The sequence below is a fragment of the Staurois parvus genome, unplaced genomic scaffold, assembly GCF_062004578.1.
Source record: "Staurois parvus isolate SC_StPar_1 unplaced genomic scaffold, SC_StPar_1.0 ptg000059l, whole genome shotgun sequence".
NCBI lineage: Eukaryota > Metazoa > Chordata > Amphibia > Anura > Ranidae > Staurois > Staurois parvus.
The window spans coordinates 3,792,283-3,817,869 of record NW_028317855.1 but is presented as its reverse complement, the minus strand read 5'-3'; the positions used below and the strand labels follow the sequence as shown (position 1 = coordinate 3,817,869).

Below are 25,587 nucleotides of genomic sequence, written 5' to 3'. Positions count from 1 at the left end.
TCCGCCTTCCCATGATTCCTGGTCAGCGCTCAGCACGATCTTCATTTTCCCGGCTCTGTAACGTTGAGCAGCACCCGTTGCTGCGCAGACCGAATGACAGGTGAGTGGAGAACCGGAAATGCCATGCGACTGTTTACATGGACGTCACTTCCGTCCTACGGTCAATGCTCGTGTACGGTGGTGATTGATTTCGATGAGCGCGCGTCGCTGGAGAAAGGCGAGCCTGGTGTGAGCACATCCTGGCCATTGGAGCCACAGCTGTGAGGGCTGTTCTGATCAGGCAGAAGGTGAAGGGAGTGTGGAAGTAGCGGAGCTCTGTCTTTTCTAGTTCCTTCAGTATCTAGGCTGTATTTGTGAATGAGGAGGTTCCCCTTCCTTGTTAATACAGCATCACTTGCTGGGCACCTCACGTGGGGGCTGTGCTGTCTATGGACTTGGTTGATGTTTGGGAAGTGACCCATTGCCCGGTGAATTCCCGTGTGCTCTGATTCATGCTTGTAATGGACAGTTCATGTCAGTGGATAGCTTGGCTTAGGTCCTGGTTCACACTGATGCAAGTCTGGTTCTAGGACGCATAGGAGACGTCAAGGGAGATAACATGGCTTTCTCTGGTGGCCGTTCACACTTATGCGTTCCAAATGCAAGTTCCAACAAGGTCCTGTGCATGTTTGGAGTGGTTTTGAGCCCCATAGACTTGATTTGAAACAGTGAAAACTCATAAGTGTTCAAATGCAATTTGAGTGAGATGCATCTATTTCTGATGTCACAAAATTAGTTAGAACAGAAATCGCAGCTGTGTAGAATTGCACCGTAACTGCTCCTGAAATCGCACTTGAAACCCAGTAGAAGTTGCACCGCATCAGTGTGAACCAGGGCTAAAGTGGTTTACAGCTAAAGCCTAACTCATTTTAAAACTGCCCCCCCCCCCCCCCCAACACTTATACTAACTAATCCCTGTAAGAAAAATGTATATACTTGTCTGTTATCAGCCTGCTTTGATTTGGTCATGTGATCCAGCTCCCATTTCAGCTGCAGGGGAGAGGAGGGATGGCAATCAACTGTCCCAAGGAAGCCTATAGGTGATGTCATCACTCTCAGTTTTCCCAGCTGTTTTCGGGTGCTTTCCTCGCCCCTGTAGCCACTGGCTGACACCGGGGAGATCATGTGACAGGACCGGAGCAGGCTTTACACAGGTTGGTTAGTATAGGTTTTAGAAGGGGGGGGGGGACAGTTTTAAGACTAGTTAGGCTTTATCTGGAATTTTACTTTTACTACATTTCTTTAGTAACCTCCCCCCGGCCTCTCCTCATTGGTTCACTGGCTGTGACTGACAGCAGTCAATGGGCTCCCAGTGCTGTCTCAGACAATGAGGGGGGAGAGTCCCCAAACAGCAGAGGCTGTCGTGAACGTCGCTAGATCGTGGGCTTAGGTAAGGATTGGGGGGGGAGGGGGGCACTGCACACAGAAGGATTTTTACCTTAATGCATAGCATACATGAAGGTAATAAAACCTTGAGCCTTTAGAACCACTTTGAAGTCTCTGCTCAAACTCCTGTAAGTCCATCTGGTGATTCCTGCAGTGAGTGCTGGCTGCGCAGGAGTCCATCTAACTCCTTACATACTGTGGATATGCATAGTGAGAGGGCCCAAACACCACACACATAGCAAAGCCAAATCCAAGTATTATGTATAGCCATAGAAATAATATTGACGGATAAGTCCTCCTTCTGCAAAAGAATAATAAATGCACCTACATTTGCAGAGAAAAAAATGTGCATTAGTTATTTTTTACATGTAAGCTAGCAAAAGCATTGCAAGCATGATTGGGGGGGTCATGGGTACAATGCCATGCTTCCAGCAGACTTCCTCCAGCTCCATGATTGCACCAAAGTATGGACTTTTAGTTAAAGAGCTTGGGCAAGTGTCTGTGCACTATGAGTTTGGTAATCACAGTGATTTATTTACTGACTACAAGGCCTTCTACTGTGGTGGTGGATGGTATTTGTAGTTTATTCATTTACAAATCTGTGTGAATGACTGATGAAGCTATGTGAGGGTAGTCAAGTCCATCATTTTATACCTTGTTACACCCATTTTGTTTGGGTGTAGCATAGTGCCAAACTGCCTTCACCTTAATCCTCTCACAGAGTTCAGGAGCACAGCAGTTGCTGTTACTTTTTACATAGCCGTTGGGAAGAAGGACCCCACACTCTGTAAGAGGAAGGTAGGGGCACCTTGGCACCATGTTATGCAAGTATTTAGGGTGTAACATGGTGCCAAGCTGCCCCTCTCCTATATCTTACAGATTTCAGGGACTCTTCTTTTCAGCGGCTGGGACTTGGTCTTTAATTTAGTAGTGCACTTCACTGTGTGAAGCTTAAATGGGGGGTTGTATATGATTCTAGAGCCTGTGATTGTGTTAGTATTTTATGTTAAAACTGAAAACATGAAAATCAGCACAAGGGATATAACTTATAGTTGATATGATAAGTCTCTTGTCCTGCTTCTTCTACATCCAGTAGCATCTGCCCTTTTCTGTCCCATCCGCTGTTCATAGAAGCCATAGTACAGCTTCTATGAATCACACAAGATCTCTAAATGGGGATGGGCAGATGATAGATGGCTCTCCTCAACTCCATTCAGAGATCCTGTGTCATTCATAGAAGGTGTAAAACAGCTTCTATGAATGGCAGGAAAGGACAGGCATAGTTGAGTTCTCTTGATGAGAACTCCTGATAGCCCTTTAGCAGTATTAATTCCAGCTGTACTGGAAGGTTGAAGGGGGTGAAGGACAGATGCAAGCAGAAGAATCAGGACAAGGAACACATCATACTAACTTTAAGCTCTGTCCCTTGTGCTGATTTTTCTGTTTTTAGTTTTAGCTAAACTTTGGACTTTGAAATGTTTTGTGAATGCCCTACCTTATATATATTTTTTTCCTTAGACCATGAAGCGGGTACGCACAGAGCAGATTCAGTTGGCAGTAACTTGTTATCTCAAACGCCGTCACTATATAGATATAGAAGGATCCCTAAAGCAAGGACTGCGGCTTTGTCAGACTGCAGAGGAGATGGCAGCTAATCTTACTGGTAAGCTGATAATTTGTTGCAATAGTGTTGTCACCTAAACTTGGAGTTTTATTTCTCAAATCATTCTGCAGGATGGTTGACTGAGGATGGCTATGCCCACTTGTAGGAAACACAAAACTAGTTTAAAGGAATTTAAAAGGGCTCACAGGAGCCAGCAACCTCAGATGTTGTGTTTCTTCTCTACCTTCACACACAATGTCCTGTTTCTAGTTTTTCTCCCTCTGCTTTGCCAGCTTAGGTTTGTTGAGGCAGACCAAATGGTACTGTGGTCCAGAGGTGAAGGGACCATCCCTGCAGTGGGGAAGTCCAGTCTTCGTGGCCAGTCAGAGCATTGGTGGCAGGAGGTACAAGTGCTGTTGCTCACCAATGCTGAGAACCTATATGGCATGTTCCAGTCATGCACTTCTAGCTCATCAGAGCAGGGGCCGCTTTAGGAAGATGTCAGGAAGTGACACAGCAATGCCCATTACATCAAAGATGTGGGTTGGTGGAACCAGAGGCTTTTTTGTCAGTGCTTCTGAAGAGAAGAGAACATGGCATTGGTGCAGGTATCTGCAGTGAAGCACTGGGCAGGATCAGGACAAACTTGTCTACCCAATCTCAGAGGTTAGCATACTGAGGCTTTGGCTACAGTGAACTCAAAGGTTGCAGCTGCTGCACAGCAGAGCAACAATTCTATAGTCATCTGGGGGTCAGCTCTATGTCATTTGTTGTGGTGAGAGATGAAGGTTATTTTCAATTTTCTCTCTTTTCCCCTCAGGCCCCATTCACACTCCGGTGCTCTGAAAATGTGTGCAAAATTGTGCTTTTCTGCCCGCACTTTTAGAAGTGATGCAAAACACGTGTCACACTTGCGGTACCAATATTTCTTAATGGCACCCCAAACGCAGTACAATTTTGCCACGCAACAAAGTGCCTGACGCTCCACACTTGAAAAGGTAAATGGGTTGTTTTATGCAGGACATGCAGAAACGCACTACAATTGTGCAAAAATGCAAGCAGGAAAGCGCGTTCCCGCAATGCAAAATGTGAAGTAGTTTGCCCACCAGTGTGTACAAAGGTGAGACGTTTGACGTTTTTAGCCTGTGATATTTGTGAATATCTTTTCGTACTTAATACATTTTGTGTTCTATTGTTATTACCCTATATTGGGTTGCTTCTCTTCCTATTATTCCTGAGGTGAGCTGTGCATCCTAGAGTACTGGCTGTGCTCCGGAAGGAGAAACATGTGGAAGCATAGAGCGGATCCAGTGGAGTTTAATCCCTTTCACAAGTGCATTTGGACTGTTTATAATATAGAGATCATATATTTCTGGGCAGCTTTGCATTCTAGGATATTGGCTGTATTCCAGAAATACAAGGAGACATACAGAATGTCCGGTGGGGGTTAACCCTCTTCACAAGCACGTTTGACCTCTATAACGCAGAGGTCATATATTTCTGGTAAGAAGTTGGCACTTTTTGTGGTCTGCAAAGTTGGGAGCACTAAATGCTTGATTTCAGTGCATGCATTGGCAGCCCTTTGGGCTATTTGTGGACATTCGGTGTAGATTTAATGTTCGTGTAATCAGAACTTTGAAATTATTTTTATGTATTAGATGTAAGCACAGCAGAAAAATATTTTGTTGTGCACAAGTATACGCAGTCGCAGACTGGTTTAATATGTTTTGCACACTGTATTAGTTTTATAGCTAATATTCTTTAATCCGGATATACGTAGTGCTGGAATTTCGCAGTACATGAAGCAAATTCGATTTTCTGTTTTTGATAGTGTGTACTTGCCTCAGTCCAAAGCACATATTATGATTTTCGTTTGCTGCCTGCTCCGCTGAGTCATTCTTGACAGCTAATGCTGATTCCAAGGGATGGAGGGGACAGAGGGGAGTTCCAGCACGCAGCCTATTGTTGACAGGCTGAGCTGTGCATGTTTCCCTATGACCTTGTATGTAGGGGAGTGTGTCCATTTCTCCACAGAGGCCTCAATTTACAATTGGCTCCCTGCAGTGTGTGATGTCAGATATCTGTCCCCTGACTGTTAGAGCTCAGAGATGCTGTGTAAACTGTGTGCTTTTAGGAGGCTGTAAAGGGAAGACGAAGCAGATAAACAGGTACAACTTATGTAGGAGGATTTTATTTTTAATCTTGTGAATCACCAAGGCTAGACATTTCACTTGGTATACGTAAGAGTTTACAACAACTTAAAAGAAAACCTATCTTTATGTCCTCATTCACAAATACTACCAATAAATCCTACACTTTGCCATCAGGAATTTGAAAAACACGTATCACTTCCATTATTATATTATTATACAGTATTTATAAAGCGCCAATAGTTTGCTCAGAGCTGTACATTACAAAGGGAGACAGAACATGCAACAGTACAATAACAATACAATGTGATACACGAGGGGTTCGAGGGCCCTCCTCTTTCGAGCTTACAATCTAGGAGGGAGGGGATAGTGGTACAGGAGAAGATAGCTGTGGGGGATGGAGTAGTTGGAAGAGTGGAGGAGATCGGCAATTAGCAGGGGATTGGGTAGGCTTCCCTGAAGAGGTGGGTTTTCAGGGTGCGCCTAAATGAGAGGAGAGTAGGTGATAGTCTGATGGATTGGGGTAGGGAGTTCCATAGTATGGGTGACACCCTGGAGGCGGGCATGGGAGGAGGAGACTAGGGAACTAGAGAGACGGAGGTCTTGAGAAGAGCGGAGTGTGCGTGATGGGTGGTACTGGGCTATTAGGTCGGTGATGTAGTTTGGGGCAGTATGATGGACAGCTTTGTACGTCAGTGTTAGGATTTTGAATTTGATCCGTTGTGCATTCGGAAGCCAGTGGAGGGATTGGCAGAGGGGGGTGGCGGAAACGGAGCGGTTGGTGAGGTGGATGAGTCTGGCTGCCGTGTTCTGGATTGACTGAAGTGGGGATAGCCTGTGGCGAGGCAGGCCAGTGAGGAGGGAGTTGCAGTAGTCGAGTTGTGATATGATGAGGGAGTGGATGAGCTGTTTAGTGGTTTCTGGGGTTAGGAATGGGCGGACTTTGGCGATGTTGCGGAGGTGGAGTCTGCATGAGTTAGTTAGTGATTGGACTTGGGGCTGGAAGGATAGGTTGGAGTCTAGAATGACCCCAAGTACTCCGGCCTGCGGGGCGGGCCTGATAGTGGCATTGTTGGACGTGATGGAGAAGTCAGTGGGGGGTGGTGTGTGGACTGGGGGGAAGACTAGGAGCTCGGTTTTGGAGAGGTTCAGTTTAAGGAGCTTTTTCTTTTGGATTACCCTTGATGCCAAGAATTCTCACTAAAATCATGTCAGAATTGATGGTCACAACTCTGGGGATAGGGTATGATTCTTGTGTGGATTACTTTCTGCTGCTTGTACCCTCATTGAAAGAAGTGACAAGAACTATTCAACATACCACTACATTTTTTTTTAGGAATTGGGATGGCTGTTGTACTGAGAGAAGAAACCAAGAACAAACAACTGTATGTTTGGAAACAGGCTGTATTCAGTGTTACTTTTTGTATCCTATATTGTGAACCAAGTAATCCAAGAAAGGAAATCCAACTCTCTGACGATGATGAAGGCCATGTCTTGGCCTTGAGTCAGAAGGAACACCTCAGATTGTAACCGGGACAAGTAAGAACCACTGTGGATGCCAGCACCTAGGGATGAGGGGCAAATTTGAAAAAAAAAGACCTTGGTCAAGGCAAAAGCAATAACCCAGCTCTTGGCTCAGTCCTTAAGAGTAAGGAAACTCCCAAGTAGTAGAAGTCCTTTACTCCTGCTAAATATCACAATAGGGGCATACCTTAACAGCCAGGTAATCTCTGCATAGGACTGCGGATCCCCATGCAATAGGCATAGAGAGATCTGCAATGCCCAACCGCAAATACCGTTAAGGGTTCTGAAAATTACATGGCAGAACTTCCCTGAGAGTGGGACCCAGAGATATTTTAGCTCCTAGTTATATGCTGGGTCCTTTCTCAGATATGCTTGCCAGAGCACAGAACAGGAGACTAGAAATCCACTAGGCCTGGCTGCACTAATCCACAAGTGGGAATCCGATTTAGCTTATGCCATTTCCTCCAACAGCTCTCTTAGTTAAAGTGCTAAGGAAGACCAGCTTGAACTATTGCAAAGTCATCCTATCCGCTTCTGTGGCTGAGATGGGCATGATTCTAGACTCTCCAGTGTATCAGGGAAAGCTCCAATGATGCTTCCCTTCAGGCTGAACCTTCTATCCCAATGACATATCCTGCACCCACAAATAAGGGAGTTACATTTGGTGGCCTGGAAACCAAGTGGAAAATCCTCAAGAGCAAATGACTATCAGGAAAGGTAATCTCCCTCTTCCCCAATGCAGAAAGGTGGTTACTAGAACTGTAAATGGGAAGATTTCTTTAAAAAAAAAAAGTGTTGCGCCTGGACCAGACACAACTTGATTAACCTAGCGAATGCTACTGTTGTCCTAGACATCTTTCAAAAGGGTATAGAGAAGGGCCTCCCTATCAGTAATCTAAAGATGCACATAGTGGCACTATCTGTACACCTTGTCAGAAACCTAACTAGGGACACTGATTAAAAGGGTCTTCAAAGCACTTCACATTCGCAAGGATCCTTTTGGCTTAATCATTACCTCCTACGACCTTTCTTTGGTTCTAGACAATATGACTAAGGCCTCCTTTTGAACCAGTGGAGGGAGGAGTAGTTGAAAGACTTGCCTCCTAAACTTGTGTTCCTTGTGGCAATCACCTTGACTTTCTGATCTCCAAACTCAAGTCTCTTTTTGGTGAAAAAAATAACTTTTCTTACCTTGTTTCAAAACAAAGTGTTCCTGTTAGGGAAAAAAAGCAGGATCCATTCAAAGGTAATCACTAAATTTCACAGAACTCAGGAGGAGGTAGGCTTGCTATCATTTTAGAAGAATGCCAGGACCACTAAAGGAGGTGCCTTGGTAGATGTATACATATACACTGAGTATACTAGACTTTGGACAAGTCACTCTGCTTTACGGCCCTAACAGAGAGAAGCATCTAAAGCCTCCAGAGCCTGTGACTTGCATGGGAATCGATATGGCTTATTTTTCGACAGGTAAGCCTTATCCCCTAAGGATCACAGCTTACTCGGCTAGAGTATTGTCTACACCTTGGACTCAAAGGAACAGTGCTTTAGCTGAGCAGATTTGCAGAGTGGCCACCTTGACAAGTTTCAATACTTTCGTAAATCACTTCTATTGCATTGACTCCCTCTCTGGTCAACATAAAGCCTTTAGAAGAAAGTTGCATCAGGGTGTTTCAAGCACTGGTCCTATCCCAGTTAGCATCTTGCTATTTTCTCCAGTCATCCACCCTGGAGGATGGCTTGGGAAAACATGTAATTACCTTTTTATAACTGCTTTTCCAGGAGTCCTCCAGGATAGTTGAAATCCCACTCTTATTTTGTCATTTTGTTTAGTACCTTTTAGTGCAGTTATCTTGTTGGCTCTGGGGCACCCTTTGAAATTTTTTAGTCTAGTCTTGTGTTTCCTGCAGGTGGGTGAAGACCTCTTCAGTCAGTCATCCTGCAGGATTCCTGGAAAAGGAGTTATGGGGTAATACATTGAGTTTGTGTGTACTTTTCCCATTTTCTGCTGAAATTTTAGAATGGGCCAAACAATTGGGGAAAAATTGTGATATGTTATAAACTTACCACAGATAAGGCAAATGTTTTCAGAAAAACACATTTAAAGAGAGCCTGTTCTCAAAAATAAAGGAGCTTGGAGTATAAAGTGAAGGTATGTTGAGATGTGGTTTTTTTATTTTTATTTTTTATCATAGCGCCTCTTTAAAAGAAGGCTGTACAGATGAATAAGGGGGCTGCCTTTACTAACCTCTTTTTGAAAATACATTTGTCCTGGATGTCTCTGGCATCTGCACTATGCATTACTAATTTGAGACAAACATTCAGCCTGTGAAATCTGTGTTCCTGACATTTATGATTGGTTCAGGTCTGTAACTCATAAAATTGAACAGGTGAATTGGCATGACAACCAGGCAACTAGCATTTTTCGTTATGAGAAGTCAAAATAACAGCATACATATTTTTCTCAGAGCAGACTACCTTTAAGAAACATAAACCTAAAATCTGCAGAGCTAAGCAATAAGTGAACTGAATTTAGTTCTATCCAAGAAGGTATATGTATACACTGTTTTTATGTCTTTATAATAACTTTACAAAGAAGACATTTAAGCTGACCTATCATTTAGAACTGTCACTTCTGATTTAACATTATTATAAAAACTGCCCAAGAAGACATTTGCAGAAATACATGCTGTCTGATTTTAGACTTAAACACCTTGTCAGCCCTGGAGATATTTTATTAATTTTTACCAATGTTCTGAACCTTCTTTCCTGAATGTGCATTCAGGGTCCTAAACACTTGTAGCACTTGGCACAGCATTTAGTCCCATCCAGCCACAGCCTGCCATAGACTTTGACAGGCTACCTGCAGCTTTGCTGGATGCTGCATCTGTCCTTCCTAGGTATGTTAAAAAGCTAGGACTGACACAATGCTCCTAGACTGCCCCGAGTGCATGGGGCCATAAGTGTGGGGCCTGAAGTTTCTTTTGTATTAATCTGGAAAGCCCTCAAAGAAAATGGGGAAGAAATGCAATAATAGATCTTGATATGATGCTTGCTGCACTGAGGATAATTTTTCCATTTATGTATGTTTGCTTTTCTTATTTTTAGTACAAGCAGAATCAAGCTGTGCCAATGCAGTGTCTTCAGCACCCTGCCAGGTTGACCCACAACAATATGAATTGCAGTTTGCACGACTTCGAAATTTCCTTTCAGGTGGGTAGTTTTAATACTTGATATGCCTATAAAAATTCAGAAAAAGTTTAAATAAAAATATACCCACATTTACAGAGCAGAGAGGAAATGAGATATGCTTGCCCCACTTACCGCAGCATGGAACAGTAGTGATCAAGGAATGTTTTCTACCTGCTTTATCATTTGCTCCCTGATGACAGCTAGTGGTGTCTGGAAAAAGACATAAACATGGGATCACTGCATGATTTGGATGAAAAACACTTGGTACACTGTCTCCTTTGTGGGGTGAATGGAAAGTGGTGGCAGAGAACGGATGGAAAAATATTGTACTCTCATAACTGTATGTAGCTAACCTCTGTAATGATAGGATCATTATATAAATTTCTTCTTTGTTTTCACATGATGTATTTTTATCCACATTTACATGCAGGCCAAGCAGTCTGCCAGAAGTTACCGTAACAGGAGTTTGGGAAAACTATAAAAACTCACAACAGTATGCTTTTAGTTATTACTTTTATTATTATACAGGATTTAAATAGCGCCAAGAGTTTGCTCAGCGCTATATAACAATACAGCAACATTACAGTTCAATACAAGAGGGTTAGGAGGGCCCTGCTCCTTGAAGCTTACAATCTAAGAGGGAGGGGCTAGTGGTAGAAAAGGTAGTATCTGTGGGGGATGGACTGGTGGGAGGAGTAGAAGATTCCATTATTAGCTGAGGGCAGGATGGGCTTCCCTGAAGAGGTTTTCAGAGATCGCCTAAAAGTGAGCAGAGTAGGCAATAGTCTAATAAAGTGGGGTAGAGAGTTCCAGAGGATGGGGGAGGCTCTGGAGAAGTCCTGGAGATGAGCATGGGAGGAGGAGACAAGGGAGCTAGAGAGCAGGAGGTCGTGCGAGGAGTGGAGACTACGGTTTGGGTGATATTTGGAGACAAGATTGGTGATGTAATTTGGGGCAGAGTTATAAATGGCTTTATATGTTATTGTTAATGTTTTGAATTTTATCTGTTGGGAAATGGGAGGCCAGTGGAAGGATTGGCAGAGAAGAGGTGGCAGATACTACTTTGTGAAGTAGTACTGCTTGGACCTTGAAGAAGGGGACATACCCTGAAAGCTTTTCCTAAAAATTGTATGTTAGTGCAAATAAAAAAAAGTATCGCAGACAGTGCTCAATTGTTTCTGTCGCAAGTGCACTAATACGGTTACAATCACCTTAACCAATCTCAGAAGTCTGTCAAGGGGGGAAAAAAAGGTGAGTTAGAACTTTGGTTCCTGAAGAGAACTCCAGTTTAATTCGTATTGCTGAATTTTGGCTTAATTCTTCATATAATTGGCCTGTTGATATTCTTGGCTATGCTCTCTTTTGGATAGAGCAAGTAGAATGAAAAAGTGACGGTGTCTGTATGTAAGAAGTGATCTAAGGTTCCATGCACACCGGGCATTTGCCCAGCTCTTCTAAATGCCAGGAGAAAAGCAGTGTCAAAAACACACCTAAATCCGCATTTTTGAAACTGCATTTAGTCACATTAAACCATGCCAAGTGTTTGGGCATTACTTTTGTTGCCAGAATATGAATTTATTCTGGCCATTGAAATGAATGTGACTGACGCTCCAAGTGCTTAAGTGCATTTATATACGTTTATGCACGCTAGGCATTTTTTTTTTCTTGGCAAAATGCTGCAGCTCCTGAACATGCCGGAAGTGGGGTTTATTTTCTGCCTCTAAACACCCTTGCCATTAAATGCCTGTAAACTCCTATGTGTGCATGGACACATAGGGGTTTGTTTTCTAAAGCTTTAGAGTTCAAAATTGGTCTCACTTCTGCAATGAAACCAATCGGTTCTAACCTCAGCTTGTTCAACTGAGCTTTGGCAATAAAACCTGGAAGCTGATTGGTTTCTATGCAGAAGTGTGCCTGATTTTGCACTCTCAAGCATGTAGTAAATAAACCCCACAGAATAATGTTGAGGGAAGTTTAGAGGCAGAAAAAAAAAACACAACGCCTCTAAAAGCAGCGTTTAATCATCCTGTGTGCATGAGACCTAAAACTGAGTCTGAAAGAGAACCTGTTATATGGACAGTAGGATGGTGCTGAGGTTTTTTGGTTGGAGCTGCATATGAATGTGCTTACTTCATAGTCAATTGTGGTATTTTGTTACATGAATCCGCCAGTGATGATAAGAAGGTAGACACTCTGCTCCTTACACAGATAAAAATGGCTGGGACAGTGGTAATGGGTGTATTGACACTGCTGGAACAGTTAGAGCACCACTTATGTACATTAGCCTCCAGGTGCATTTCTGTATATTGCACTAGCTCAGTCTGCATACTTTCTGGTGCCTCTTTCTAAGGGCAATCCTATCCTTCCTTTTTTTTTTTTTTTAAGAATTGTCCTTCTACCTCCTAAAAATGTCCCTGGGATTGACCCAAAAAAAAACCCACTGTATATAAGGGTTATTAGTAGCTAACACATTTAGCATCAATATTACATTTAGCAAAGCGCATTTAAAGCGATTGTAAAGGCAATATTTTTTTTCTTTTAAAGTAACAAACCTGCTCTACTTACCTGCTGTGTGCAGTGGATTTGCAGAGCAGCCGGATCCTCCTCTTCTCAGATCCCTGGCACTCCTGGCCCCACCCTTATTTTGAGTGCCCCCACAGCAAGGCTCGGCCCCCTCTCCCTCCTCTTTAGCTCGCTGACTGTAATTGAAAGCAGTGGGAACCAATGGCTTTGGCTGCTGTCTTAGCCAGTGAGGAGAGGGAGTCCCGGGATAGCCGAGACTCCAGTGCACATCGCTGGATCAAGAGGGGGGCTTAGGTGAGTTTTGGGGGTGCTGGGGGGGATTGCTGCACAGAGAAGATGTTTTATCTTCATGCATAGAATGCATGAAGGTAAAAAACTTTTTACCTTTACAACCACTTTAAGAAATCATTTAAAAAACATGGTAACCTGGTCCAATTAAACTAATGTTTGGTAAACTGTTAGTCTACATAGATTGGCTGCATGCTTTTAGGTATTGACTGACATATACGGCTGACATATACTGCAGATTCAAAGATGGCACACTTTGTGTAGGGTGGGCTTCAAGCTATGGTTTTTGGAAAGAGGGTGGGTTTTGTGACATAGAAAAGCCCAACCTCTTAAAGGATAAGTTCACCTTCGGGAACATGTTGCTTTTCCACCTGTTTTTAGAGCTTCCTGCGCTTCAACACCCACCCACCCCCTCCCACAGAGAGAACACAATAGCTCCGTGGGAGGGATTCACCCATCAACACTGACTGTTTTGATGGGGAATCAAGCGAATTGACCCATAGTTACAGGAAAGAAAATCGCATCTATGGCCTACCTAAGCCAGTCTTTCTCAACTTTTTTTTTACTCTTGAGGAACCCTTGAAGAATGTTTCACGTCCAAGGGAACCCTGAAATCCTCTGCAATATTGGCAGAGCCCCACTTGGGAAACCCTGTATTACACTGCACTACCAGTTGTATTTATGGTTTTAAATTCTAAATGTCTGTTGTATACCATAAAAAAAAAAAAATTTGTGTGTATGATAGATATAGAATTATTTCCATATATATTTGGACATAGGCACAATTTTAGATTTTTTCAGGTATTTACCAAAACTTATTAAAGCTATAGTTATATAATGGATATGGGCTGAAATTGGAGGAAGGGTTTAGGAATAACAGCTCTTAAGAGTAGCCATTCCCCCTTTTTCAAGAGACCAAAAGTAATTGGACAATTGAATCAAAAACTGTTTCATGGCCAGGTGTGGGCTACGCTTTCGTTATTTCTTCATCAATTAAGCAGGTGAAAGGTCTGGAGTTTATTCTTAGTGTGGTATTTGGAATCTATTGTTGTGAAGCTACATCATGCGTTCAAAGGAGCTGTCCATGCAAGTGAAACAGACCATTGTAGGGCTTCAAAAACTAACCAAATCCATTAGAGAGATAGCAGCAATATTAGGAGTGGCCAAATCAACAGTTTGGTACATTCTGAGGAAAGAAGAACGCACTGGTGAGCTCAGCAATATAAAAAGGCATGGACGTCCATGGAAGACAACAGTGGTGGGTGATTGCAGGATCCTCTCTATGGTAAAGAAAAACCTATTCACAACATCCAGACAAGTGAAGGACACTCTCTCCAGGAGGTGGGCGTATCATTTGTCAAAGTCTACAATCAAGAGAAGACTTAACGAGACAAATAGAGGGTTCACCACAAGGTACAAACCATTCATAAGCCTGAAGAATAGAAAAGTCAGATTAGACTTTGCCAAAAAACATCTAAAAAAAAAGCCAGACCAGTTCTGGAAAAGCATTCTTTGGATGGATGAAACTAAGATTAATCTGTATCAGAATGATGGGAAGAAAAAAGTGTGTAGAAGGCTTGGAACAGCTCATGATCCAAAGTGCACAATGTCATCTGTAAAACATGGTGGAGGCAGTGTGATGGCATGGGCATGCATGGCTTCCAGTGGCACTGGGTCATTGGTGTTTATTGATGATGAGACAGAAACAGTTGGATGAATTCTGCAGTGTTTAGAGATATACTAATATATTAAATAAGCGTGTATGTGATATTTATCAACACCTATTAAATTGCGCTTAGTGTATCAAACATATTCAACAAATATATATATTAATAAAAAAACTGCTGCCACTTTAAACAAACCATAATAAATGAGTGAATAAAACACAAAGTGTTATAGTGGCGCTAAATTAATAGTGATGGGGTGATATAGTGACTACAACACAATAAAATGTGAATAAATTAATAAATTGATATCAGTGAATTACTGTGAATACAAAAATTATATATAATAATCCAAAAGTCCACAGAAAGTGTTCCCCCAAATATAAGCGGATTCTAACCAATGGGCTACAACCATCATGCAGGTATAATGGTTCAAACTATTAAGGATATCATACAAGCATGATGTAAAACAAAAAGCAGAGAGGCGCTCCAATGGTGTAGTATTAAAACCAAGATCCTTTATTAATCCAAATGGACATTACTCACAAGCAAACAGTAGTAAAAAGCCCAGTATCATATTACTGAATAAGCCTGGAGTGACAGAAGACCGTGGGTGCTCTCACCACCTCCGGATTACTGTTCACTGACGCCGGCACATCACTTCCGGTTTCGGTCAACATCACTTCTGGTCGCCGCACCGCCACGCTCTGACATGTTTTCACTTCCGACTTACTCATAGGGGTCTATGAGTAAGTCAGAAGTGATGAAACGCATCAGTGCGTGATGGTGCGGTGACCGGGAGAGACGCAACAGCGTCAGTGAACAGTAATCCGGAGGTGGTGAGAGCACCCATGGTCTTCTGTCACTCCAGGCTTATTCAGTAATATGATACTGGGCTTTTTACTAATGTTTACTTGTGAGTAATGTCCATTTGGATTAATAAAGGATCTTGGTTTTAATACTACACCATTGGAGCGCCTCTCTGTTTTTTATTTTACATGCTGATCATGGGAAAGAGGAATATCATGCTTGTATGATACATAAGCATTGGAATGTATGGAATCCTTAATAGTTTGAACCATTATACCTCCGTGATGGTTGTACCCCATTGATTATAATCCGCTTATATTTGGAGAATTATTCTTTGATGCCTGCTTTGCCAACCACGAAAGTACTATTGGTGAGTACACATCCGTGGGGGGGGGGACACTTTGAGGCAGTTGGTTATTATTAGACAGCACGTGGTGGATTCCAAAGAAGGAGGAACAATTTCTGTGGACTTTTGGATTATTATATATAATTTTTGTTTTCACAGTAATTCACCGATATCATTTTATTGATTTATTCACATTTTATTGTGTTGTACTCACTATATCACCCCATCACTATTATTTTAACTCCACTATAACACTTTGTATATCTCTACATGAGTGAATAAAACAACACAGTCAGCCCAGATTCAGCCAAATACAGCAAAGTTGATTGGACAGCGCTTCACAGTACAGATGGACAATGATCCAAAACACTCTGCAAAAGCAACCCAGGAGCTTTTGAAGGAAAAGAAGTGGAATATTCCTCAATGGCCTGAGAGTCATTCACCTGATCTCAACCCAATTGAGCATGCGTTTCATTTACTGAAGGCCAAACTAAAGGCAGAACGACCCACAAACAAAGAACAACTGAAGACAGCTGCAGTTAGAACCTGGCAAAGCATTAGAAAGGAGGAAACCCAGTCTTTGGTAATGTCCATGGGTTCCAGACTTCAGGCAGTCATTGTCAGTAAAGGATTCTCATCAAAATATTAAAAATGAACATTTTATTTGATTATATTCATTTGTCCAATTACTTTTGGTCCCTTGAAAAAGGAGGGATGGCTACTCTTAAGAGCTGTAATTTATAAACCCTTCTTCTAATGTGGATGTACATAGCCTCAAATTTAAACCCGAGCGTGTACACTTTCAGCTCATTACCATTATATAACTATAGCTTGTATATGTTTTGGTAAATACCTGAAAAAAACTAAAATTGTGCCCGTGTCCAAATATATATGGACCTAACTGTGTGTGTATGTGTGTGTATATATGTATGTGTAGGTGTATGTATATGAGAGAGATAGATATATTTATTGTGAGCAAGATATTTACCATCAGACGTGGAAGACCTTCTTTGCATGGTGCAAGGACAGAAGTCTTAACCCTGCGGAATACATACTCATATATTGACCAGCATCTGGTCTAGAGTTCCCTTTAAGGGACAGGTTTTTCCTTTATCCTCTTCCAACAGTCTCTTGCATTGCAGTCCCTTATCAAAACCTTTCTAAAGGGAATTGCTTATATAATTCCGTATAATTTTCCCAATTCGACCTCCTGTGTTACCTTGGGATCTCAACCTGGTGCTCTTCAGGGACCCCCTGTTGAACTAAGTAGACATTTTACTGGAGAACCTCACCTTTTTTCAGGTTGCCATCACATCTGTTAGGCATGTTTCTGAATTAATGTATTTTTCCTAAAGAGCTTTTTTTATGTTTTGTACAATGACTGTATGGTTTTAAAGGATACATTCATCTTTGGAAACATGTTACACCTTAATTACAGATGTAACATTACCAAAGAACACCTGCCTGTGCCCCTCTGATCCCTCCACTGTGATAGCGGTTGGGGTTCCTCTTCGCACCCACTGTCACAATTTAAAGAGTGCTGACGTACAGGGCTCCGCTCACACGACTATGTCATTCATTCACAGCAGTCTATGAATGAATGAAGTACAATTAACATTTGCCATCACAGCAGATGGCTTATAGCTCTCAATTAACTATGAGGGCAGTAGCGAATTCATTGATCTTCCTGCTCTCCAGTAACTGTCTGCCCATACCGGAGGTGATTACACCCGTTTAACACCTGATAAATGCATGTACAAGCTATTGGGATTTGAGCATAGGTATATCTTGTTTCTGGTGCAAAATATGACATGGGAATTGCCTTAAATTATTTGGTTGTGGTTAGTGTTGTCAGTCTGTATGGCAGCCACAGCCTCTTTTTGCAAGAGGGCACCCTGCTTACTGTTCCACCATTGACAGGTGGATCAGAAAACTCATCCACGTCCTTAAGGAAAAGGTTCCTCCCTTTCCCATCAGAGCCCATTTCACTGGGGCTATTGGTATCTCCTGGGCATTTCATCATCTGGCATCTATCTCAGATTTACTAGGTCTCCAACTGGTTTTCTGCTCACACGGTTTCCAAGTACTACCAGGTAGACCATTCAGGCCTCAGCTGATGCAAACTTTGGCCACAAGGTGCTTCAAGTTGTTATCTAAGTATTTTGTTCAGGTTCTTTAAACCCTTGTGTTGGTTCTGGACCCATTGGCAGTTCTGTGCTTCTATATTGTTATTCACCCTTCAGCTTTATTAGTTGGGTACCTCCTGTAGTCTATGAAGTCCTGTTCTGTATGATTAACATAAGAGAAATTTTAACTTGATTGGAAATTTCTTATCTAAGATTACAGTACAGGACACCAGTCTCTGCCCTGTCTGTTTTGATAACTTCCTTTTGCTTACTAAGAAAAATAAAGCCTCAAAGAATGAGTGGGATTACAGTTAGGTGCATATATATTTGGACACGGACACAATTTTAGTTTTTTCAGGTATTTACCAAAACATATTCAAGCTATAGTTATATAATGGATATGGGCTGAACGTGCACACCCTCAGTTTAATTTGAGGGTATGTACATCCAAATTGGAGGAAGAGAAAAGTTTGCCTTTTTTTCTATTTTAAAGTGATTTGTAAAGGTTCTGTTATTTTACAAAAAAACATGCTATACTTACTACTACTGTGTGTAGTGCCTTTGCACAGAACAGCCTGGATCCTCCTCTTCTCTGGCCCCCCACAGGCTCTCCTGGCTCCTCCTGTCTGTCGGGTGCCCCCACAGCAAGCAGCTTGCTAAGGGGGCACCCGCTGCTCCGTGTGTCCAGTCACATACATGGAGCCGTGGCTTGGTCCCTCCCCCTCTCTCCTCTTTGACTGACAGGCTGTGATTGATCGCTGCCTTAGCCAATGAGGAGGCAGAGACCCGGGACAGCAAAGGCTGTCATTCACATCTCTCGATCGCGATGAGGCTTAGGTAAGTATTGAGGTGGCTGGAGGCACTGCTGCACACAGAAGACTTTTTACCTTCATGCATAGAATGCATGAAGGTAAAAAAACCTTCTGCCTTTACGACCACTTTTTATGTAAACTAAAACTGATTTTTTTTTTTTGTCTGTTTCTTTGTCAAATAAAACGTGTGTGCGTGCACATAATAAACATATACACAAATATTTTTCATAAAATACTGAAAATAAAAACTTTGGTCTCCATCAGGAAAGTTTTGAATACTCCCTGAATGTAAAGAGGTTGAGCTACAAAAAAAAAACAAACCTGCATTTCTTCAAAAGTCTAGACATGGTAGAAGAAGGCTTATGATGTTCTGTTGCAAATATTGGCCTTGTTTCCTGAAGGTGGAATCTCATCCGCATCTTCTGTGCCGTACTGTTGGTCAGTGAAGATGACCATAACTGTAATGTATAAATAGTGAGGCATAAAAAGGGCAGTGTTACAACTTACGAACTGAGTTAGTATTGCATAATTGAACACCAATGGTTTTGAGGCTGCCAGGGAACTTGTGTTCAACTGAGCATGTTCTGTAATGCTTTCAAAAGAACAGGATCTTAGGATAAATCTCTCTAATGTAGTCCCAGAAAAAACAGTAAAAACCTGAAAGGGGTTTTAATCCTTCCCCACTCTATTCAAAACTAGAACAAAAGCTTTCAGTTTGACATAGAGATTTTAGAATATGTAAATTATTATTATTTTTTTTTAATTGCAGAAGAAAATTGTCCTTATAGTCAAGATGTGACATCTCTACTATATCCTCTATTTGTCTACCTCCACCTGGACATGGTCCAAAATAGCCTTAAAAGCATGGTGGATAGCTTCTACAGTCGCTTTCATGGCATGTTCCTTCATCATCCAGCACAGAAAGATATAATTGAACAACTTCAGACTACCATGACCATGCAGGATATTCACTCAAACTTCAAACTGCGAGCATTTCTAGATAACAAGTATGTGGTCCGCCTGCAAGAAGACAGCTACAACTACCTTCTGCGCTACCTTCAAAGTGATAACAATAGTGTCCTTCTCAAGGCCCTCACTCTGCACATTCAACTGGACGTTCAACCTGTCAGACTCACAGAGTACCAGTTGTATACAAGTGATACATTTTCTTCAAGAGGAGAGAGCAACAGCCTTGATACACAGGATGTTCCAGCCCCTATTCTGCAAAATGAAGCAGCTCTTGAACAGCTGCAAGACTGCATAAAGAAAGTCAAAGATGGGCCACCTTCATTGACAACTGTGTGTTTTTATGCATTCTACAACACTGAAAACTTGCTCAATACAGCTGAGATCTCTCCTAATGGCAAACTTCTGGCTGCTGGATTTGACAACTCTTCTGTGAAACTCTGGAGTCTGAGATCAAAAAAATTGAAAACACAACCACACACAGTCAATGTTTCTCACATACGACTGGCTTGTGATATCTTAGAAGAGGAGGTATGATTATCTGCATATATAGTTAACTAGTTTCAGAGATGATTCACATATGTACGGTGCAGATTGAAGCTCAGGTTTCACAACTAATTGTCACAGTAGCTGTCCACCGGTTCAGATCAGGTTCAGGACAGGATCAGCTCAGGATTGTATCCTGTTCAAACCTGTCAGGTTTAGAAACGGTTCCCATAGAAGTCAATAACCTGTAGTCTGCACCTGAACTGGACCGCACTGCTCAGAAATCGTACATTACTTTTTTAAACCACACTGATCTGCACCACCAGTACACCGGACATATGTGAACAGGCACCATAGGAAGCAATGTTATTTCACATTGCATGTGGATTGGATGCAGTTCAAACTGCATCCAATCTGCATATATATGAACAGGCACTCAAGGTACTACTTTGAAACCATATCTAAAACTAAAATGTAATTTTGCAGCTTACCAATCCTTAAATGAGGTGACTGCCTTAGTTTTCTCTTTTTATTAAGTTTTTTTTTTTACCTGGTGATTTTGTCAGGATGTGTTTTTCCAACTTCCTTTTAACAGACCTGCAAAAGTAGCAATTAGAGGGTCAAGACAAACCATTTCACATTGACAGGGGTATTTACCATGGCCATCTTTTATCCATTTATGTGAAACCTTTTATCCCAGAAGAGCAAAAAAAAACCTGTTGCAATTAAAAAAAAGTGTTAGCTGGAGTTTAGCTTTAATTTGTTTTAGTCAAGTTAATTTACGTTTGCTCTTGCATCTAACGCTATTTTCCCCGTATGTTAACAGTTCTGCTGTATATCCTTTGCTCCCCCATAACCACTCTAAGGTCTCGTTTAGACTACCAGTTGGAGGGTAGCAAAAATGTGTGGTTGAGCCTTGTTTTTGCTGCCCTTTAACCACCCCCCTTAAGCTGCAATAGGCAGTAGACGGGACGTTTTCATGCCACAGCTGTGATGCTTCGCGACAACGACAGAGTTGACCTGACACATGTCATTAGGCGGGTGGCAAGCCCACTGAACGCTACACATGCAAGGCAATGAGAAAGCACCACAAACGCCCCAAAACCGCATGCAGTTGTGCTGCAATTATCGTAGGGCTGAAACAATTAATCGACATAATCGATTATGAAAATAGTTGTCAACTATTTGTATAATCAATTAGTTAGTCAGCCAATTAGTTGGCCTGCGTACAGAATGCATTATTTGTTTACATATCACAAAATACAGTGCAGAACACATATAGCTCTGTACATCCTTCATACACGTCTGTATACACTTTGGTGCACCACACATACAGCTCCTCCGTACACCAGCCATACGTGTCAGTAAGGTCTGAGAACATGTGAATGTGTGAGGAGCAGTGCTTGTGGGACATGTAGTTCTGGGCAGGACAAGGAAGTGAGTGATTCTAAAGGCAGACGTGTTTTTTTTTTTTTTACCTTGCTATAAGGCAGGGGTCTTCAAATTTTTCAAGCAAAGGGCCAGTATACTGTCCTTCAGACTCGAGGAGGGCCGGATTAGGGCCAGTGAGGATAGAATGTCCTGGCCCCAGCATCAGTGAGAATAAACATGGCCTCAGGATTGTTAGTCAGGATGAGAAGTAGTGCCCCACCATTGGTATTAGTGGGAAGAGTTGTACACCATCATTGGTTTCATGTGAAGAAGTACTACCCCATTGTTGGGGAGGAATAGCACCACAGGGGCTGGATAAAAGGTAACAAAGGGCCACATCCTGCCCTCGGGACACAGTTTGGAGACCTCTGCTATAGGGGCACTCCATACTATACCATGTGGCTTGCCATAGTGGCACTCTATACTATACTATGTGACTTGCTATAGGGGAACTTTGAAGTGCTGATGGGGGACCCCATAAGAGGATAATCAGGGCTGCTCTCTGCAAAACCATTGCACAGAGCAGGTATGTATGACATGTTTAAACCTTGTATGTTTTTTTTTTTAACTACAATCACTTTAAGCACTCTGTGCAGCGCAGATTAGCATCTGAACACAGAGACTGGAGGCTGATAGACTGGAGGTAATAAAAGGCATCACAAAGTAATATAAAGTAAAAGTTTACCAGTACTGTGCATTATATGTAAAATCGTTATATCCATTTAAAAAAAGTCTCAGCCTTTAGTACTACTTTAAAGTGTTACCAAACTCAGGACCCTGCATTCAATATATCCGTTCTCCCACAGTACACACAACATGGAAATGCAAATATTTTAATAAATATAAACTGCTAAATATCTTTTTCTCATCAGCAGTTAGAGCAGTCTTGTGACTTCTATTAGTGTCAAGCTTTTAGCAGGAGTTTTCATTCTCCTCTGACTATCCTATGAGGCTGCATAACCCCTGACCCTCTGATCAGCACAGGGCTAATCAGCGCTGTCCAGACAAACGCACTCTCAAAAACATCCCCCAAAACACTCTAGCAATACACACCAAACTGAGCATGTACAGCTTGCCCCAGGGCTCTGTTCTACCACACCTTTGGATTGAATAATGTTTGATTTCATTATTTCTCACTTGTTTGCCAGCTTCAACTTACCTTGGAGCACTTAAAGGGCATGCCTCTAGTGCTAACTCTAATTTGCCAGTGTGCTATGTCAGCTGATAACCAAACTTCCAGGTCCTCAAATGGCTGGGGTCATAGCTGATTACATGTGCAGCAATGTGGCAACTGCAAATTTAACAAAAAAAAAAAAGATGGTGCTATCCTTCGCTTGAAAAGGATAGAGGGATTTAGATAATCTCCCTGTAAAGCAGAACTAAACCCTCCTACCTTTACAACCTAGGTGGCACCATATTGGCCTCTATTTAGATCTGCAGTTGCTATGCTTTTGCATGTGATCAAATACGACACCAGCCATTTGAGGATTCCGAAGTCTGGTTGGGCGCTGATATAAGCATGCTAGCAAATGTAACTTATCATGAGCACACTGAAGGACGAAACGCTCAGTTCACGACCCTCACATGTTGGCTTGTTGCAAGGACATGAAAACCGTGCTGAAACTTGGCATCCAGTTTTCATGGTCTAAGTAGGACGTGAGGGTTGCTAACATCTTTCCAGACAAACTTCTGAGGAACCCAAATTGCCTACAGATATGGCAATAAAATTAATAGAACATCATACAAAGCTGCACAGCTTTTTAATAACTACTCGGTCCCTGTGACTGCAAAGACTATTTACTGGAAAAGGTGAACTTTGCCTTTAATGTAACTGTTTTGAGAAATTGTTAAAATGGTGGGTTTATTTCCACTTTACTTTGCAATGCCCAGCTAATTAGAGTTCACTCCTTATATTTCAGTTTTGAGTGCTATGTTCTATGTGCTATTCTAGTCTGCATGTCCTGTATTAGTGTGACATGCAAGTAAGCATTTAGTTATTGAATAAAGGGAAAAATTAAAATGATTTCTTTCCAGTGTTTCTAAGGTCAGGCTATGTTAGGTGAACAGTTGACTTAAAAATAATTAAATTACTGCTTCTGCTGTTTGCAATTATCAGGTTTTTTTTTTATAGATTGTGTCAATGATCTTGGCAAGGATATTCCTACTACAGTATTCTATATTGACATACCCAGAGAAACAGAATGTTTGGAATTCTGTAAAGCAAATCTATCAGGTTAAAGCTTGATTCAAGACTGTTCTTTTTAATACTTTGACAAAAATATGGCGGAGTTAACAAAACAAAAGTATAATAATATATCGCAGCTCACCAATTAGATGTGGTGGCTGCATTAGTTTAGTTTTTTTTTTTTTTTTGGTCTTCCCCCTCCCCCCCTCTGTTTTTTTACCTTTTTGTGTGCCTCCACTCTGGATGAATGAGCACAGGGGGCACATTTGGACAGCAGCCTTGTCAGTCTGGGGGATGAGGAGTGTTAGATGTACTAGCAGATTTAAGTACATTAACAAATTGAAGCCAAATCCCAGCTAATACTTTATAAGCAGTTAAAGCAAACAGCTTTTTTTCCCATTTGGGATAAAGGTTTTCTATAAATAAAAGCTGATCTTTGTAAACACCACTGCCAGTGTTAAATATTTTGTCTCATCCCTGTAACTACAAGAGAGCTTGTTCTTTTGATAAACAACAGACTGGCTGGCCAGATTACCTGATGAAAATAGAAGGAAGAAAGCCTTAAAAAGAAAATTATATATAGCCATCACATCTAAAAAAAAAAAGCAATTTTTGCTTTTGGGTTTATTACTTCTTTAAATCGGACTCGTATAAAATCTGCATTGCTCACAGCATTGACCTTTTTGTTTACCTTTTTTTTTTTTTTTTTGTGTAGGGTGAAGATGAAGATCAGGCTGGTAGTGAAATGAAGATACTTAGAGGACACTGTGGGCCAGTTTACAGTACCCGTTTCCTTTCCAATAGCTCTGGCCTTTTGTCATGCTCTGAAGATTCATCCATTCGCTTTTGGGACCTTAAAACCTACACAAACACTGTCCTGTATGAAGGCCATGCATATCCAGTGTGGGATTTAGATGTTAGTGCCTGTAGCCTTTTTTTTGCAAGTGGTTCTCATGATCGCACAGCCAGATTGTGGTCATTTGATAGGACATTTCCTCTCAGAATATATGCAGGCCATTTAGCTGATGTTGACTGCATTAAATTCCATCCCAACTCCAATTATCTTGCCACAGGATCTACTGATAAGACAGTTCGATTATGGAGCAGTCAGCAAGGAAACTCTGTACGACTCTTCACAGGACACAGAGGGCCTGTGCTTGCCCTTGCTTTTTCCCCAAATGGACGGTACTTAGCCTCAGCTGGGGAGGATCAACGTCTTAAATTATGGGATTTGGCATCAGGGACTCTCTATAAAGAGCTGAGAGGGCACACTGACAATATCAACAGCCTTGCATTCAGTCCAGACAGCAGCTTAATTGCTTCTACATCTATGGATAACACTGTCCGCGTATGGGATATTCGAAATACTTATTGCAATGCCCCTTCTGATGGTTCTTCTAGTGAACTAGTTGGTGTTTACACAGGGCAGACTAATAATGTTTTGAGTGTTCAATTTATGGCATGTAATCTACTTATGGTTACTGGGACAGCACAAGAACATCAGGAACATTGATGCTAGTTTCTACTGAGAACATTAAAAAAAAAAAAAAAGACTAAAATGGATGACTTTTATTCTGAGGTTAATTCACTCCTAGGCATTTTCCAAACTCTTTTGTGTTTGTACGCCATTGAAGGCCTTTGGATTTCCAATGCTTCATGCCTGCAGTGTTATATAGAAAATGAAAATTTAGAGGTTATCTTAAATGTTTCAGAAGGTTTTCCATACATTAAAAGCACATGCAAATACTCTAATATCAAAATAAAGGAGCGGATTTACAAAAAAAGGATCAGGTTACAATGAGCATCTTCCCTTTAGCAAATGCAACTGTCACGTTGACTTTGTTTCTTGTTTTTTTGAGGGACAAAGGACACTTTTGGGTTTGAACACTGGCAAATTAAACTGTAGGCCAGCCCAGGATAACCCCTCCTACTACCAGCATGCTCAGTTTTTATTTATTTTTATTTTTTTCCCTTACGCTTTTTTTTTTTCCTTCAATTATATTGTCTACACTTCTATAGCTGTTCTATGTGATTGCAGCTCTCCATCAAGGCTGTC

At 41.7% G+C, this 25,587-nt stretch overlaps 1 protein-coding gene across 2 annotated transcripts; it reads left to right on the top strand.

Moving 5' to 3' along the window:
* Positions 1–25,362, top strand: TAF5L (TATA-box binding protein associated factor 5 like). Of its 2 annotated transcripts, none has more exons than XM_089668554.1 (5): positions 1–100; positions 2,944–3,088; positions 9,811–9,915; positions 19,233–19,960; positions 24,247–25,362. In XM_089668554.1, exons 2-5 carry the CDS (start codon positions 2,947–2,949, stop codon positions 25,042–25,044), a joined length of 1,773 nt encoding a protein of 590 aa, XP_089524680.1. In that variant the 5' UTR covers positions 1–100; positions 2,944–2,946; the 3' UTR covers positions 25,045–25,362. The 2 variants fall into 2 exon arrangements, with proteins under 2 accessions (XP_089524680.1, XP_089524681.1); XM_089668555.1 differs by lacking the exon at positions 1–100 and adding an exon at positions 145–287.
* The last annotated feature ends 225 nt before the right edge of the window (positions 25,363–25,587 follow it).